The sequence below is a fragment of the Arctopsyche grandis genome, chromosome 5 (assembly GCF_051622035.1).
Source record: "Arctopsyche grandis isolate Sample6627 chromosome 5, ASM5162203v2, whole genome shotgun sequence".
NCBI lineage: Eukaryota > Metazoa > Arthropoda > Insecta > Trichoptera > Hydropsychidae > Arctopsyche > Arctopsyche grandis.
This window is the reverse complement of record NC_135359.1, coordinates 12,617,550-12,634,571: the sequence shown is the minus strand read 5'-3', so window position 1 is coordinate 12,634,571 and position 17,022 is coordinate 12,617,550. Positions and strand designations below refer to the sequence as shown.

Sequence of the window (17,022 nt, the reverse complement as noted above, 5' to 3'; positions counted from 1 at the left end):
ACGCTCCTTTTTCAAATTCCAGTTCCAAGTTTAATAAAAAGTTGTAGCTTAATAGAATTACAAAAATGTCTCTCAGATAAAGGTTCATATTGGCTTCTAGTAAATTTTTCAGATGAAAAGAATCATTTTCTTCAAACTTCAAATTTTATCGAAATTTATAAAAAAAAAACTATATATATGTATGATGTGCAAAAAGGACTTTTTTACTTTTAAATTTAATAACCAACATAAACATAAAATATACAATATATGTATGTGTCTATCAAGTGAAATAATCTAGAGCGAATAAATAAAAAAAATCCATTCCTACTGCAATTACAGATTTCTACAATATTATCGTTTTGTTTCCTTACAATCTAGGAGGAAAATTTATGATTTGTTTTTTTTTTTATTTAAGCTTTTGAATTATATAATTGATAGTCCATATTTATTAAGCAAGATCCTATTCCAATTTTCGATAAAATCCTTTAGTAATCCTTCATTATTTCACTTTAATCCCTGTTCTACCAACTAACTATATCTGTAATGCCTTTTTATATACATCTGTATGTATGTCCATACATACATATGTTTATCTCATATCTTCCACTATTTAAAGATTTTCTTCTTTGTTTTACATTTTATTTCATTTATATTTAGAAACTTCTTTGGTATCAATGTTATGTTATATACATACGTTATAATGCTGTTTGTTGCTGTTTTTGATAAATACATATTAGACATTATTATTAATTATATATTTGACATTATTAATAATTAAGTTTCAATTATTTTAAAAAGCATTTTTACATCGAAATACAAACACATCAAATACCTTAAAGTTTCATTGAATGTACATATAGCCATCGAATAATTATTGTCATACATATTATATTATATGTACATATATGTATGTACATACATACATATGTACATCAATGATACTGCAGTAACGTCTATGTACATATTTACATATATCGGTCGCGCTCTACAACCACACCTTAAAATAAAACGAGACATCGGTCCACCACCACTCATGAATATTAGCTACCGATTGCGGAATTTATTTCCGAGTGATGCGATGTCCGAAATAAATGGGTAATGTAATTTTCCTGGGGAGAAAATGTAAGCGGTGAGTCTGTTTGAATTATACAGTGTCCAAGAGCGAAGGGCGAACGGTTAGGTAATAATGGAAATTAAGACGAGCCGTCCCTTAAGGTGTTACTCCGGCAACGGCTTAATCCGTTTATTCCTTTAAGGGGGTGAACCACTCCACCTTCCCATTTTTCGCCAGTACAAAGGTGACCGAGAACATTTGTTGCTGAACGAAATTCTCAAGACTATTCGGACTCTTGAGAAGGTAGCTTTCGAGCAGGAAAAAGGAGAAGAGAGAAAAAGAAAACAGTTTCATATACCGTGAACAGTCTCACACGATGCACATTCATTTAAAATCGGTTTTATCATATTATTCAAACGGTTAAATACATAGAGATATTATATGATCACTTGATATTTCATTTACATACATACAATATATTCCTACATGTATGTACATATATATAAACCGTTATATTTGTAAGTGGCTTAAGTCTACTTTCCTTCATTTCGAGAAATATCTCGCAAAACATTGAATATAATGTTTTGCGTTTTATAATATTTAAAAATACTGGTGGCTTGCAATAAGTTTATTCTTTTCCTAAATTTGACCCGTTGCATTTGAAGACGATAATGATTTTTGTTGCTTTCTTCTCATTTATATGAAAAAAATATATATTTTTGACTAAAAATTTGCTAGATAATTATTTGTACGCATTTGAAAGCAATAAAAAATTCACAATCAATAGAAAAACAACTGACAATTGATTTCAATTACTTATCTACGTTGTGGAACAGCAATACTAGATTTTAAGTTAAAGACTGCAAAAACCAAATATCTGTAAAATTTGCACATTTTTTAACACCCTATCTCATAAACCAAAGAAACCAACAAAAATCATCGTCATATTCGAATTCAGTAGGTCAAACTCGATAAAAATTGATTAGTCTCCACTCCGGTAAAGAAAAAATGCGATTTTTGTTGCTCAGCGTTATTAATAATATATGCGAAAGTTTTTAAAATGGTTTTTTCGCCGGATTCTGGTATACACATAATTTCGAAAGAGCCTTACTATATGTACATATATTTTTGTTTGTTCGTGACAGTCAATTTAATATAAAAACAAATGAGTATTCAAATAAATTTACATTTAATAAAATGTTTACTATTAGATTCGTCAAGTTTAAGCCGTTTATATATTACAAATATCGAGCGAAGCCGGGTGAAACCGCTGGTATTATATAATTTCACAGCATGTACCACGACTGATTCAAACAACAATTTTTAGCATTCATTTACAGTTGTTTCGACTAGTGCACTTGCACCAGCTGGCTCGCAGTGTTGTACTCATCTGTATGCAAATGCTGAAATCACACAGACTTGGTAGTGAGTCTGTCATTATTGCAATTTACATATGAATACGTAGGTGCACGTGTTTTTTATACCACCCTTTTTTCATGCAAAGAGACTACCTGAATATTTTTCGAACGACTACTCCACACATACATAAATACATATGTTACTACGTACATACATGTTGTATTATACATGTAAAAAAGCATCACCTAAAAATAAATCAAGGACGCGATTCTTCACATTTAGGCCAATTCCAACTATGCGTGTAGCTTTTTCATGTTCGGTGTTATTTTTTTTTTGTGCCTCGTCTGAAAGAATTTTGTCGAAGATCAGTACAAAATTTAAACGCGACCGGAACGTGAAGATTTGCCAGGCACGCGTTGTCCGTGTTGCGCTACTAACGCCCCCTGATTTATGTCGGATTACACGTGACAGAACACGCGTTTAACTAACGACACCAAAATAAGGCCGCCATGACGAGACTACCTCCCCTGAGACACATTTCACCGACATTAAAAAAAAATGTACAAAACATAACGAACCGTCAAAGAGACACAGGGGTGAGCCTGAGAGATATAATATAAGTACATTTACCCCACTTTTTTAATTACTTTCCTTTTACACCTTTCTCTATGGTGTCGTGTAAACATTTAACCAACTGATTAAACTAATGTCTAAGCTCATCGCCTATCGGAAAACCTGTCGCCTTTAACCTTTCTTTAACGTTATGTTTCTGACTTCGACGCAAGTCATCAAAATCAAAACATATTCTATTTTTTCACGGACCATTTTTCATTATTCATTGTACATACATACATGTGTATGTACTATAGCACTTACCTGAAATGCCACACAATACTTCAGATCAATATCGATAATCGTCGACCGATCCCGAAAAAGCATCGTCTCTGTTTGAGTAAATGACTTCCTGTTACTGCATAAATAATCTTATACTGCTTCTATTTTAGTTGCTTTTGTTCAAAATATATCAGATTTTACTTTGGGTACCTCAATAAAATTACTTGAACACTTAAAACTTTTATACACGACACATTATACTGAAAATTTAATACTTTTTTTAAAAATATTTTTTGTATTTGTAAAAACAGAAACAAACAGCATTACATTACAGCCTAATTAATATGCACATATCCTTAAATTGATACAAAAAAAAATAACCTAAAAATCAAGAGTGAAATAAAATAATAATAAACAAGAAAAGCATCGAATAGTGGTAGATATGGGATATATGTATGTGACACTAAGAATGATGACCAAATAATAGAAATTAGATAGAGAAATATAAATAGCAAAAAATATAAATAGAGATATAGAATAGAAATAGAAATAGAGAAATAGAAACAGCAAGAAAAAGAACAACAAAATGGATCAATATAAGGGGGAATACTGTTATGAAAAGAGTAGTGTAAAAAAAAGATATTACAGGAGCAGTTGGGATTAATATGAAATAAATAAGGATTACATAGGGATCTGATTGGACATTGGAATAAGATTTTGCTTAATAAATAAGGACTATCAATTATATAATTCGAAAGCTTAATTAAAAAAAAAAAAAAAAAAAATCGTAAATTTTCCACCCAGATTGCAGAACGAATGGAATGAACTGGAATTGCAGAACGAATGGAATTTTATATTTATTCGTTCTAGATTATCCAACAGCGTAGACCAGTGGTTAACATATTATGCTTTCGAGCAGAGTGAAAGTCCCATTAGAGTCCCGCTGCTCACCAGACCTAGTTATGTGACACCAGGTCGATAATTTCCTATCAGAGTTTGCCAGTTTTTATTTTAATTTTCATTGAAATAGTTCCTATAAAACTGGTATCTCTTTTCCAATCTCAAGCTATTTCGGGCCTTTAGGTCCACTGATTTGTATATTAAAAAAATTGCGAAAATTTATCGATGGATGATGTTTGTATGAATTCACATTGTATAAATGCTTGTATTGATCGTATTGCAAAATGCTTGTAATACTGCTATGCAATTTTTGACCACAGATGTCGTATATAATGTAAAAAAATATAATAATAATTATGTATTTATATATAATTCAGTGTAGTTCTTGATCTGTATAATTACATACACACACTCGTCGCTTGGAGATGATCGATTGAATAAATAAATTAATAAAATATACATACACTTGATAGAAAGGACTAGCAAAGTATACGCAAATTCCAGATGACTTCTTAGAATTGAATTAAAAACAGAGCAATATGACTATGCGGTTTCAAAAGGCTTATTATCAGACTTGTCAATTACTATTGTTCTAAAAAACAAGAGAGCAAAAAAAAAGCTTAAAATAGTGAACAATTTTTTGTGGGTTAAAACATATTTGCCGCCTGATTCTGCTTATTATGCTTATTATTAAGTTCGGCCACTTCTTTAGGTAACTGGAAAATTTCTGCCCGTTATTAAGAAATATTGTCATTTTCGTTTAAATTCTCACTTTATATTGAAGATAAGTGGACATTACAAGGTGCGCGAAAAAATTCTAGCCAGTTAATTATTTTACTTTTGTTTCATCAGAACATTCCTCAAAAACAGCCTTGTTCCCGCGATGTCCTGGACCCTCTTCCCGTCGTTCATAAATTTTAAATTTAGTGTGGAATTCGGGTGTCTGCGCTTCGCCCCCGCGGCTACCTGGAAAAACCGGAACACAATTTTTCTTTCATTATCTCCCAACACCCCGCACTCTAACTCCCCCACTTTCTGATACTTTTTCCCCGCGGTTCACTCGGTTGTTATTTTTTCTTTTTGTTCCTTTCCGCTCATTAATATTCAATTTAGCGTTGGAGCCGCAGACTTGAGCTATCCGCCGCGGTTTCGTAATCCACCACCTATCCGGCGAAAGAAAAAGATAAATACCACACGGAAAAAACCCCATCGAAATTTTAAATCAGGTTTGAAATAATAAATTGTTCGGTGCGGATCGCGTCCCGGTCAGCGGTTTGATAATAAGCCGTAATTGGTTTGCCACGTGTGTGCAATGTTTGGCGAAGCCTTACGTTTGTTTGCAGCAAATGCTTATGATGTGAGTTTTTGTTGGCGGTCTCATTCCGGGAAATTAAGTCTTCCCCTATTCTATGTGGCGGGTGGCTTTCACCCCTATCGCATCGCTGAGGGTTGGGGTATCTTTTCGCTTTTTATCGCATTTTATTTCCCGTAATTACCGACGCCGCGCTTTACGCTCTACACACAAATTGTTACGGCCTTAGTGTACCAGACAAAAAGCGATTCTTTAGAAAACACAGCTCCCAAAAGCAACTTTCATACAAATCCAATTTTTTTTACAAATAAATTCCTTTTATATATACGTACGTCATCAAGAAAACACTAACTTCTAAGTACACAAGAAATTTGCTAGCTCAATAGGGAGCGACTGATAATTCCAAAAGATAATAAAATTCAAAGAGGCGAAAATAATGACATTTGGTATTGCCATCTGGTGTTTAAACGTTTGTTTCCAACCATATGACAATTTTTCGAACATTGTGAACTACTACAAAAATTAATCCTGGAAGTGCCACATAGAAAATTGAATACACACAGAAAAACACGTATGTATTTTACATATTTACCATATTCATATGTACATACATATGCATACATACAACAACGGCGTAGCTCACTGATTAAACCATTGGAGAGGTCGAGGGTTCTTATACCGGCCAGAATCGAGTAATTATTCGATAAATATACGTTGCTGGCAAGATCTCGATGGTTAATAAATCCAATTCAACCGTCTCCTGCCAGAGTTTTCCATTTTACCTAACTTAATTTTTGTGACGGATCAATTAAAATCCGTATCCCCATCGTTTTCAGCAAATTCATCGCGAGTCAAAATATATTGATTGTTAAATATACCTACATTGTAGGATGTCTTTAATATTTATGTATAAGTTTGGCGATAGGTATCACTTTGAGGCAACCTGTCATGGCACTAATGGTAAAAATAAAACGCATAAAATAAAGAAAACACAATAGTTATTTAATTTACGCCCATTATTCGTTAAAAATGTATGGATAGTCATGCACGATGGAAATAATAGCTTTTAAGTTGTGATTGTAAAAAAATAGATATTTTATTCTACTTGTTTTCATAGATTTGCGATACATCATCTGATTGATAACACTGAGCAAAAATAAATTAAATAAAGTAATATATTTTATTAGTTTAACCTATTAAATTTTATTTCTGTTTGGTTTGCTTTCGTTAATGAGATTTGGACGTTTAAAAAATACGTAATTTATAGAGTTTTTCAGCTTTTGTATTTTTTGACTCAAAATCTAGTATCGCTGTGTCAAAAATGAGTATTGGAATCAATATTCAGATATTTTTTCTATTGATTGTAATTTTTATTGCTTTTAAATACTTTATATTTGAAAGTCAAAAATATTTTTTTTTCTCGAGCTACATACATATATGCATTTATTGGCACCTTTCAATATTACAATATGTTTCCAGGGTTTGTTTTCAATCGCAATACTTTTTATGTTATACTCTGTGGAATCAACTTACAATATCTCGATACTGGTTTTCTCAACTTTTCGTCTGCTTAAACAAAAATGATTTTGTATATATACATGTACATATGTAATATCTTTAGTATACGAGAAATAGTGTGATCATTCGTAGATTGTAAGCTATTAACATACCTTTAAAATATTTAAAAAAACGTTTAAAAATCAATTCCTACTGTATTTTTAAATACTTAATGTTTAAATCGTAAAATAAGTATTTCACTATGTAAAAAATGTTAGATGGGTGTTTTTAGAATTTGGGCAAACCAGTTTTGAAAAATGCAAGTTGGTGGAACGAGGTAGACCCATATAATGTATGTATGTGTATAAGTACAATTTTTATCGATTGTATAAAAATTAAAAAAAAAAATCAAACAGTTAATTTCGATTAGACCCAAGCGAAAATCCCCCCCCATCAAATTCGAATTCTTTCGGAATCCGAGCCAACATCTCGATATTAAAATGCGAATATGAAAAATAGCGCCCCGGGCGTTCCTCATAAACAAGTTTGAAATTCTCTTCCGAGGGACGAGTAAATTGAAAATTAATACCTCAATTTTGTAGGCAATTTTACGCGACAATGTTGAGGAGCCGCGGCGGGAATAATAAGCCGCACTTAACCGTGAGTAAGAAAGAACACACAAAAAAAGAAAGTTTTCAAAGCCGGACCCATATAAAACTTTGGCGAGGTCAAACATTTTCTAATGTCGGAAGTTTGTACAGTCGTGATGCCGTTTCATTTTCTTTTTGTATTTTTATTTTTTGACGCAATCTCAGCATTTTCCTAAGTACGTAATGGGTGCCGGAAACTAAATTATTGTTTTGGTCGGTAATGAACGGTCGGTTCGTACGAGCTTGTGCATGGAAAATTGTCGGTTTTCAAAATAACAATATGCTCATTAATTTTCACTAACCTTTGTACATGAAATCCAAATACTAGTAATTATTTTTGGCGTCTGTCATTAGCCTAACAAGATGATCCACCGTCGATGTAATAACTGATATATTAACTATCATAGCTATTATAGCTACGTATAGTATTGTAAGTCGAAAATATTCTCAGAGAACGAGAATATTCCCCAAAAGATTATTCGCCGAGAATTTTCTTTTTTCTTGGTTATAAAACATCTATAGATAGTTTATTAGATTTTTAGATGATTCTAGGATATTTTCAGGATCCAATAGGAGTAATAGGACTTTTTAAATTGTCTGAGAGCATTTTGAATGACATTTTTTCATTCTGACATTTCCCACTGAATGTGTCATTTTGTCATTTTAACATACGCGCACTACCACCATGAACGTTTTCCGCAAAATTCTCACAGGAATGCAATGGATTGCAATGGATGAAACTTAATTAACTCTGGAAGCAATAACTTATACATATTCTTTTAACACAATTTTTTCTATGAGTTTGGGTATTTTAATTGTTATTTCACACCAGTGCGTACTTTTAAAAGTCATTACATAATATGAAATCGTAAATTTATTAAATTTAGAAACGATAAAAATTGGTAAATAACCAAATGCGAGCTACCAATAACACTAAAATGTCAGTTGCTTTTTTTTTTTGCTTCCAGATCGATAAATGAAACTTTGAGTTTTTCTCCGAAATCGTTAAATCTTTTAACACAAACTACATAATAGGCGTAACATTTCTGTTTTGTTTCACCAACTGCTCAAAAGTCACATTTGCTTACCCTCTCTCTGTACATATGAAATGCAAAATGTTAAAAATTATTATTAATTAGGTTTTTGCATTAGTAAATTATTTTTATTTGTGTCTTCCCTCATCTAACCGTTCACATGAAATTATCCATTTTTTGAAAATGCAACGGAATAGTATAAAAGCCCTCAAGATGCGCTAAAAAAGAATATTCTCGAAAACTCTTAATTTGGAGAATATTTTCGAGAATATTCCCGAGAAAATTCTCAAAAATATTATTACCGAGAATTTTACAACACTAGCTGCGTCAATGTATTAACTATCATAGCTAATTTCAATTTTGACAAATCTATAGTACTATGGGTATACGAAAAGTTTAAGTACCGAAAAAGCAAACTGGAATTACTCAAAAAAATTTAAATTGTACATTCTCGATTAATTGTTTATATTAGGATGCAGCTTGCAGCCCTTCGATGCGGCTTCTTCTTTCAAGACTGGGATGCAGCCATTCAACTGCAATTTCAATTTTAACTTGATGCGACCGCATATTCCTCAAAACGTGTATTTATTCTTTCAACGGGAATCAAATTTAAAATGATTTTTATACGATAAAACAAAAGACAACATTTTAATTATTTTCCACTGCAAAAATATTGTCACTATTTCCGAACACAAATTTATCACTTTACTCACATTTAAAATACGATTTTTAACAGAATTTAAAGCACACTATTGTTTATTCACTTTCTTAAAACACTGACACTTTTATTCGATTCCAATACCGTTGATTTATTCCGACAAACAGACAAGCAATACTCTACACGTTTTTATAACTAGTAACTAGCTACATAGTTGCTTGGAAACGTATCGGTCGTAATTTATTATATTCAAATTCTTTTTTTTTTCAAAAATTTTATTTATTAAAACAATAATTCTATGGCCTATGTAAATTTATCGTATTCATATAATATTCCCGTATACTGCAATTCTATTTAATTTATCTACAAATGTACATTCAAGTGTCACTACATTAGTACGTGTTAATATGATATCGTTTTAATCTTGTATGTATTGTATGTATATTTTAATCTAAATAACCAACAAGCAAAATTTATTATCAACTGGAGCCCACATTGCTGAATACATATGTAGATATCAAAATAAATTCCTTAGTAACTACTGCACATCTCATTAATTAATATTACATTGCTTCATTAATTAACAAAACTCATTGATTAATATTATATTATTATTCAGGATATTATATTGCTTCTAGTACAAAGATAAACGCTTTTCAGAAATTCCTTCCTCCAAGAAAAAACAGCAATAATAATTAATTTTTTTAGGTACTTTATATATTTTAAATAAATATTCATACATAGATACCCAAGTAAGCTCTCAACAATTTTCATATTCAAAATAATGACTTAAATGAAGATTTTTTGAAAAGACCGCTTTCAAATGACTGTTGTGAACATTTTATGGGAGTTTCTGGCAAAACGGTGACTTTAAATTCTCGTTAAACAGTCTATACTTATCATAATGATAACCAGTAGCATGGACTATTGGTTAGCATATAATAATTAAAAACAAAATTGTCACGGGTTCGAGTCCTACTGGTTGCTGCTGGCCAAACTTTGGTGTGTGACTCCAGGTCGGTCTTTTCTTATCAAAGATTTTAATTGAAACGGTCCTTGCGAAAATTGGCACTCCCGTCCTATCGCTCTCGCAAAAGTTAAAGGTATTCAGAATCTCGATTTTTCGCTGATTTGTATGAATTTTTAATGTAAAATTTGTCGTGTTTAATGTAAAAATATATAATAATTATGTATTTATGATTGATTGAAAAAAAAATACAAATAAAAATAAAATAAAATAATCGATTAAACTAACTCAATTGAAATTTAAAAATTGAACTCAACTGAAATGGAAGTTTATTTAAAAAATCAAGATAATTGTAAAAATATTGTACACATATACACACATTTATTTCTAGTTCAAGAAAACGTGATCAGTGATCGATTCTGAGTTCGAATCAGTCAAAATCTTGAGTTCAAATTTTCGCATGATCACAAAACTTCCTCTATATATAAAATAATAATATAAAAATATTGTTACTACGTACATAAATAAAGTAAATATAAACATCAAAGTAATTCTATACCAAAAAACGATACTTCTAGTACGTAAAATCATAGTAAAATAATTTCAGTGCGTTGCACAGCGTTTTCAGACACACAAACATATCCAGATAACTCAAAACAAAACCTCTCGCTCGTTCTCTCTCCATATAAATATTTCATCGGACAGTTAATTGACAGCCGCGTTGCACTCGTTGCATTCCAAAAATATTTGTTTGTTGGTGTGCTGGTGCACTGGAGGGTGAATTGTGAGGGCATGCACCCTGAGTCAGCATGAGCTGGCGGCAACTGATTGGGGGTGACCTCCCCCAACGACACAAGCACACCCTAAGATCTTTGCACGCTTCAAAGGCACTCCTCTTACGACAGGGTTGACTTGTTTTTTATTTTTTTTTAAGAAGTTGCATTTCAAACGAATGCACATTGCATAATTAAGCTCGTCCTGCAAAAAACTAAATAGGTACATACAAACATACAACAAACAACACATGCACTAATAAACTGTCTCCTCGAGAAACGTTGTAAATTAAAAAAAACTTGCACTAAAATATCAATGAACCGATGAATACTTTCATATGATCTTTCTCTTCAAGTATAGAAGGATTTAATTATAAATAAATAAATGTGTGCAAATATTGTGTTTGTTTCGCCCCTGTTTCCGTGTTTAAGTCCGCAAAGAAATAAATGTAGCATGCATACATCTTTAGTGAGTCATACTTGGGGTCAAAAAAAAAATAGGGAGGATGACAATGAAGTACGTTGAGGAACTATTGTCATTGTCCTACTCTTTCACCCTCACTTTAATATCACCATTTTACTCGAGACGATCACAAAAGACTTGAACTTTCATAGAGAATCCTTCAGTATTTATTTTTATGCTGAAAATGTCTCAAATATTTCATACATTTACGAATGTGGAGAGCAACGTTAAAATGAACTGTTCCGTCAACTATTCTCCTTTTGTCACGATTGAAAACGTTAGCTTTTAGCTTTGCTGAAAACGTTAGCTTTGTTGTAAATTGCGCAGAGATGCACATACATACATACATATGTAAATACAAACATATATAATACATGTTATATAGTAGAAGTAGTAAATAAATAATTATTTATATTTAGGTCAAATAATTGACATTTCCGGTAGTAAAGAAGAAGAAACAAAGAAACGTATGAAATTAGGATGGATTGCATTTGGACGAATGAATGTTGTTTTTAAATCAAAAATTCCACTCTGCCAGAAGAAAAAGATATTCGATCAATGCGTTTTTCTAGTGATGACGTATGGATGCGAAACTTGGACATTGAACGCCAAGATGCTACAAAAAAGTCCAATGCACACAAAGAAGTATGGAACGCTGTGTGCTTGGCATAACAAGGAATGACAGGAAACGGAATACGTGGGTGAGAAGTATGACAAGAGTAGTAGATATAGTGGATAGACTGAAGAGATGGCAATGGGCAGGCCACGTGGCTAGAAGCATGGACGAAAGGTGGACAAAATATGTAAGTACTTGAATGGTACCCGAGAGAGTGCAAAGGAAGACCACAGGTTACACGAAATGAGGAAAATGTGTGTGAAAAGGTGAGATGGATGAGAGTTGCAAAACAGAGACGTGGAAGCGTTTTGGAGAGACCTTCAACCAGCAGTGGATGGTGAGCAACTGTAGATGATGATGTTGTAGAAGATATAATATATAAATCTTTCTAAATGATTTATATGTGTCAAAGTTACATGAAAAATCAAATTTCTGATCAATTATGCACTATGAAATTCATGGTCATACTTCACTAGACGTAATTTAGTGACACGGACATAATCAATTTCAACATTATCCCAGGTCTCTTCCATGTCTAGAATCTAGAATGGACGCTAAATTGCGTGGAACACGTATATTGATGTGGGGCACGTATGACCACGAATTCGCTGACGCGTGAATATCACGTCGCTTGTAGTTTCCGCCCCTTAATTTTTGTTTAAATACACCAACAGCACAATAACAACACACAGAAGATATTGAAATTCCAAGAATCAAAGGTACGCAATTCATTTTGTAACTCTTGTATTCAACGTAAAGTGTTGACCAAGAGTTAATATCTAATTTCAAATGTTGAATATTTACTTTATTTTTTCATGTGAAATGTTTGTGATTGTATTCGTTTGTTTGTCGAATATTTTATTTGATTATTCCAATTGTAATCAGTTGAATAGTTAAATAGAAGTCCCTTGAAATTTCTAGTTCTTTCGATTTTCGAAAAGAAATATTAAATTTTATCAATAGCTTTTATTATACAAATAAATTACGTCCTAGAATCTTCGAATAATTGAGGCTTGTCTTAGTAATTTTTGAATGCATCATCACATGTCCAAATATTATCTCAGCCTTATATAATAAATAATAGTCGATATTTCATACCTATTCAATACCCATCCATTACATAAATAAGAAGAGATAAGTAAAAAGGACAATATTTCTTCATTTCAGATTTTAAAAAACACATGAAAATGCAGAGATTTCTTTTTCTTGTTTTAAATTTGGCGCTGTGTGGTTTTGTCAACGGTCAAGTAAGTGATCTCAATTATACATTTAATACTGAAAATACAATAATAATGATATATTTAATTGACTTAATCACTTCTCGGTTTATTGGCTGAGATCAAAATTTTTTATTGTGTGCACATAATATAACATTTAAGAAATAGAATCAATCTGATTCATTGTTGTTTTTAAATGATTAGCTATGATTATGTTTAGTTTATAATATAAATTTTTGCAATTCCAATAATAATTGGACACTATTAATAATAACTTAAATAATTTCCAGTGCCAGTCCCAATGCCAATCCCAATACAAGGTAGCACAACAACATCAATGTCAGCCAATCCAACAAAACTTCTGCTCACAAGTTCAAAAGAGAGCAGTTGTAAAACTGTGCGGAGATCAAGTAACAGGAAACGTGACTTTCATCCAAGATTGTGAGGATGGACCAGTGAGAGTTATTGGCTCTGTTTGTGGACTACAAGATGGCGACTTTGGGTTGCATGTACACGAAAAAGGAGACATCACCGGAGGCTGCCTTTCAGCTGGACTTCATTACAACCCAGAAAATGTAATGCAATTCAATGTAAAATTCAAAAGGAGACTCCAAAGGAGAGCAAATTGTGAATAACCAAATTGATTAAAATTTTAGAAAACACACGGTGGACCCAATGATCAAATTCGTCATGTGGGAGATCTGGGCAACATTCGATCCTGCGGTGGTGTTGCTTGTTTCGATTTCACCGATTCTGTGATTTCTCTGTCAGGATGTCACAGCATCATCGGAAGAGCGTTAGTAGTACACGCAATGACTGATGATCTCGGAAGATCAAATCACCCAGATTCAAAAACAACTGGAAACGCTGGTGGCAGACTCTCGTGCGGAGTCATCGGAATCGTCTAAGCATGTCAAACAGGATAAATCGATGTTTTTGTTTAATATAACCAACCTTCCTGGGCAATTTTTTAATATCCGCAACTTCAATAATATTTTTTGATCAAGCAAAATTTTAAATCTTTATGCTAGCAAACAAAATTATTAAATTTTATTTTATTCTGTATATGTTTAAAATAAAAACGAGGGCTGTGGAGTCGGAGCATTTTAAGTAAAGTAAGAAACGTAAAAAATCAGCCGACTCCAACGCCTTTTATTATTATTTTCTTTAATTAAGAGTATTACAGTATGTGTCAACTATAATCTACAATTTTATTGAAGTAAATCAACTAATAAATTTAAATTTAATAATTTCTGTATAAAATCATGATTACATTACAAATATAATCGATTGTTTCCTCCATATTTTTTTTTATTCTGATTTATACTCTCATTTTTAACATTAATTTTATATGAAATTTATACACTTACAACATGAATGTACTTACTTTTTATTTATATCAATAAATTGGGTAACATATCAATGGTGATATTTTTAATTCCTGTATTTTGAAAATCGCTATTATTTTTATTACTAACAATTTTATACGTTGGTATGAAAATTCGATCTTACTAAAATCTTTCAAGTTGGAGTCGGAGTCGGAGTCGGTATATTTTGATCCGACACCACAGCATATACATACATACATATGCATGTATTATTAAAAGCTTATGAAATTTAAAAAAATGCTTTATTTTATTATAAGACATGAATTCTCATAGATTTACCATTAAGAATATACAATTCTTACTCAAATCATTCCTGGTAAAAAAATATGTTTGCCAATCTGAGTTTTATAAGCTAGAAAGTAGGTTTGTAAATCGGACTTTGATTTAATTTTTTAAATTATAAATGCATTTTAAATATAAATAATTTGTTGATTCTTAGTATTAAAGATTCGTATTGAAAGCTTCGTCATATATCCACTAAATCCTTTGTGAAAGCGATAAAAATTGAAACGAGATCGAACGTACTGGAATCAAATGCAACTTTAGAGTCGAGATCTGGCTTTATCCGTCGTAACTGGGGGTATTTTGTCGAATCTGTATAAATCCCGACGCGAACGTAAAATTTCAGACGTCGATGTTCTGTGTTTGTTGTGCATTGTTGCCAAAGTGTATCGGTTCAGACGAGCAAAAGTGTGTTCTCTCCTTTCACACACGCTCGTATCCTTCCCGGGAATGTTCCCGTTGACGCTCCCGGGCCGGCGTCGTCCTGTTGTTTGTTGCCTTTGTTCCCCCAACGGTGTCTTTATCGACATTTATGGGCCAGAGGCAATAGCGTTAAAGGGGAATCGAATTGAAAATCTATTCTCCAGTCGACTATTTCGCGTCCATTTGTTTGGCACCGGGAAAATTCACTGGGAAATTCACTGCGCACTAGCGTCAAGTTACCAATGAAAATTCAGAAAACTCACTATTTTTCAGCATCCTAATGCATCGATTAATATAAAAAGGAAAATCTTTCATCATTATATGAAAAATGTTCATTTTGAAGATGTTAATAAAAAATGAAACGTGCTTTTTAGGCTTAGTTCATAGTCCCGACAATGTCGCTGCGACGACAATGTCACTATAAAATTATTGTGTCCGCGTCACCACTTTGTCGTAAAATTATCCAGTTGCACGATAGATTTTGTCGAAATCGATATCTGACGAGAATCGTCATAAAAAATTGATTTTTTCGATAACGTCACGGATTCTACGAACCAAAATTTACATACATACATACATATATACAAAGTCTATTTCGAAATAGTATTTTAGATTCTAAAATCAATTCAAAATATTTTTTTCAAAACAATTGAATTTTTTTTATTGAACAAAATAAAAACATGTTTTCTTTGAATTTGATTCAATGGCGTTGTTGACATTCGAATGTTATGTTATGTATGTATGTAAGTAGTTTATTTACTAAAAAGTTAGAATATGAAAAAGACTCGTTTGAAATTAAAATTGATCGCCCTAAAATTTCAAACTGGCTAAAATTATGCCCTTGATATCCTCCAAACCAAGTGTCGCTTGGTTCATAGCTTGCAAGAACTGTAATTTAACTGTATTTTTTGACCGAATTGGAAACTTTTTCAAATCACTTAAAAATGACAACAAAAACAAACGGTCACTATCATCTTCTTCTTCGATCAAGTTCAAACTACGGGATCAATCCCGGCAACTTTTTGGTGGTAAGCAGTAACGCATCCACTGAGGCTGCTGGCATAAATTTATTGCAAATTCAAATGATGAACACAAACCAAATAAACAAAAAAGTTTTGAAAAAGATATCTATATATAATATATAAAAATAAATGTCTGTTATTCTGTTTGTCTCGTATAGGCTCCTAAACGACTCAAGCGATTACGATGGAACTTTCAGGATTTGTTGTATGCATGTCCAGGAAGCTCACTGTGAAAAAAAACGGGAAATAACCTTAATAACAAAGACGCGAAAGTTTGAAGCGCCATTGTGTAGTCAAGGAAATGTGTCCGTTGGTAACCACGTTACCAGTTGGTTTATGTCGAAACGGCTATTCGCCGCCTGTGTTTTTCCGACAAATTATCATTACTGTAATTTAATTGGATTATTTGAAACTGAAACATTCACTTATCGAAACACATCGAGAAACGGGAACGGGAATGGGAATTGCATGCATTATTGTGGCATTGCAACGCATGCCGGGTTCAGCTAATATTAAATAAATCTTTATATTTATATGTAAAGGTAACTCACGTATTTAAATTTCACACATAATCCTTGGCTAAGGCGTACG

General features: G+C 32.2%; 1 protein-coding gene across 1 annotated transcript in view; it reads left to right on the top strand.

Annotated features, from left to right (window-relative positions):
* Positions 1-14,273, top strand: part of LOC143912094 (superoxide dismutase [Cu-Zn]-like) — a 207,596-nt gene extending 193,323 nt beyond the window's left edge. Inside the window, exons 2-4 of the mRNA XM_077431272.1 lie at positions 13,267-13,346; positions 13,607-13,891; positions 13,973-14,273. Of these exons, the coding sequence (XP_077287398.1) occupies positions 13,281-13,346; positions 13,607-13,891; positions 13,973-14,224 (603 nt within the window). The 5' untranslated portion in view covers positions 13,267-13,280 and the 3' untranslated portion in view covers positions 14,225-14,273. The remainder of the gene's footprint in view (positions 1-13,266; positions 13,347-13,606; positions 13,892-13,972) is intronic.
* Positions 14,274-17,022: the final 2,749 nt, after the last annotated feature.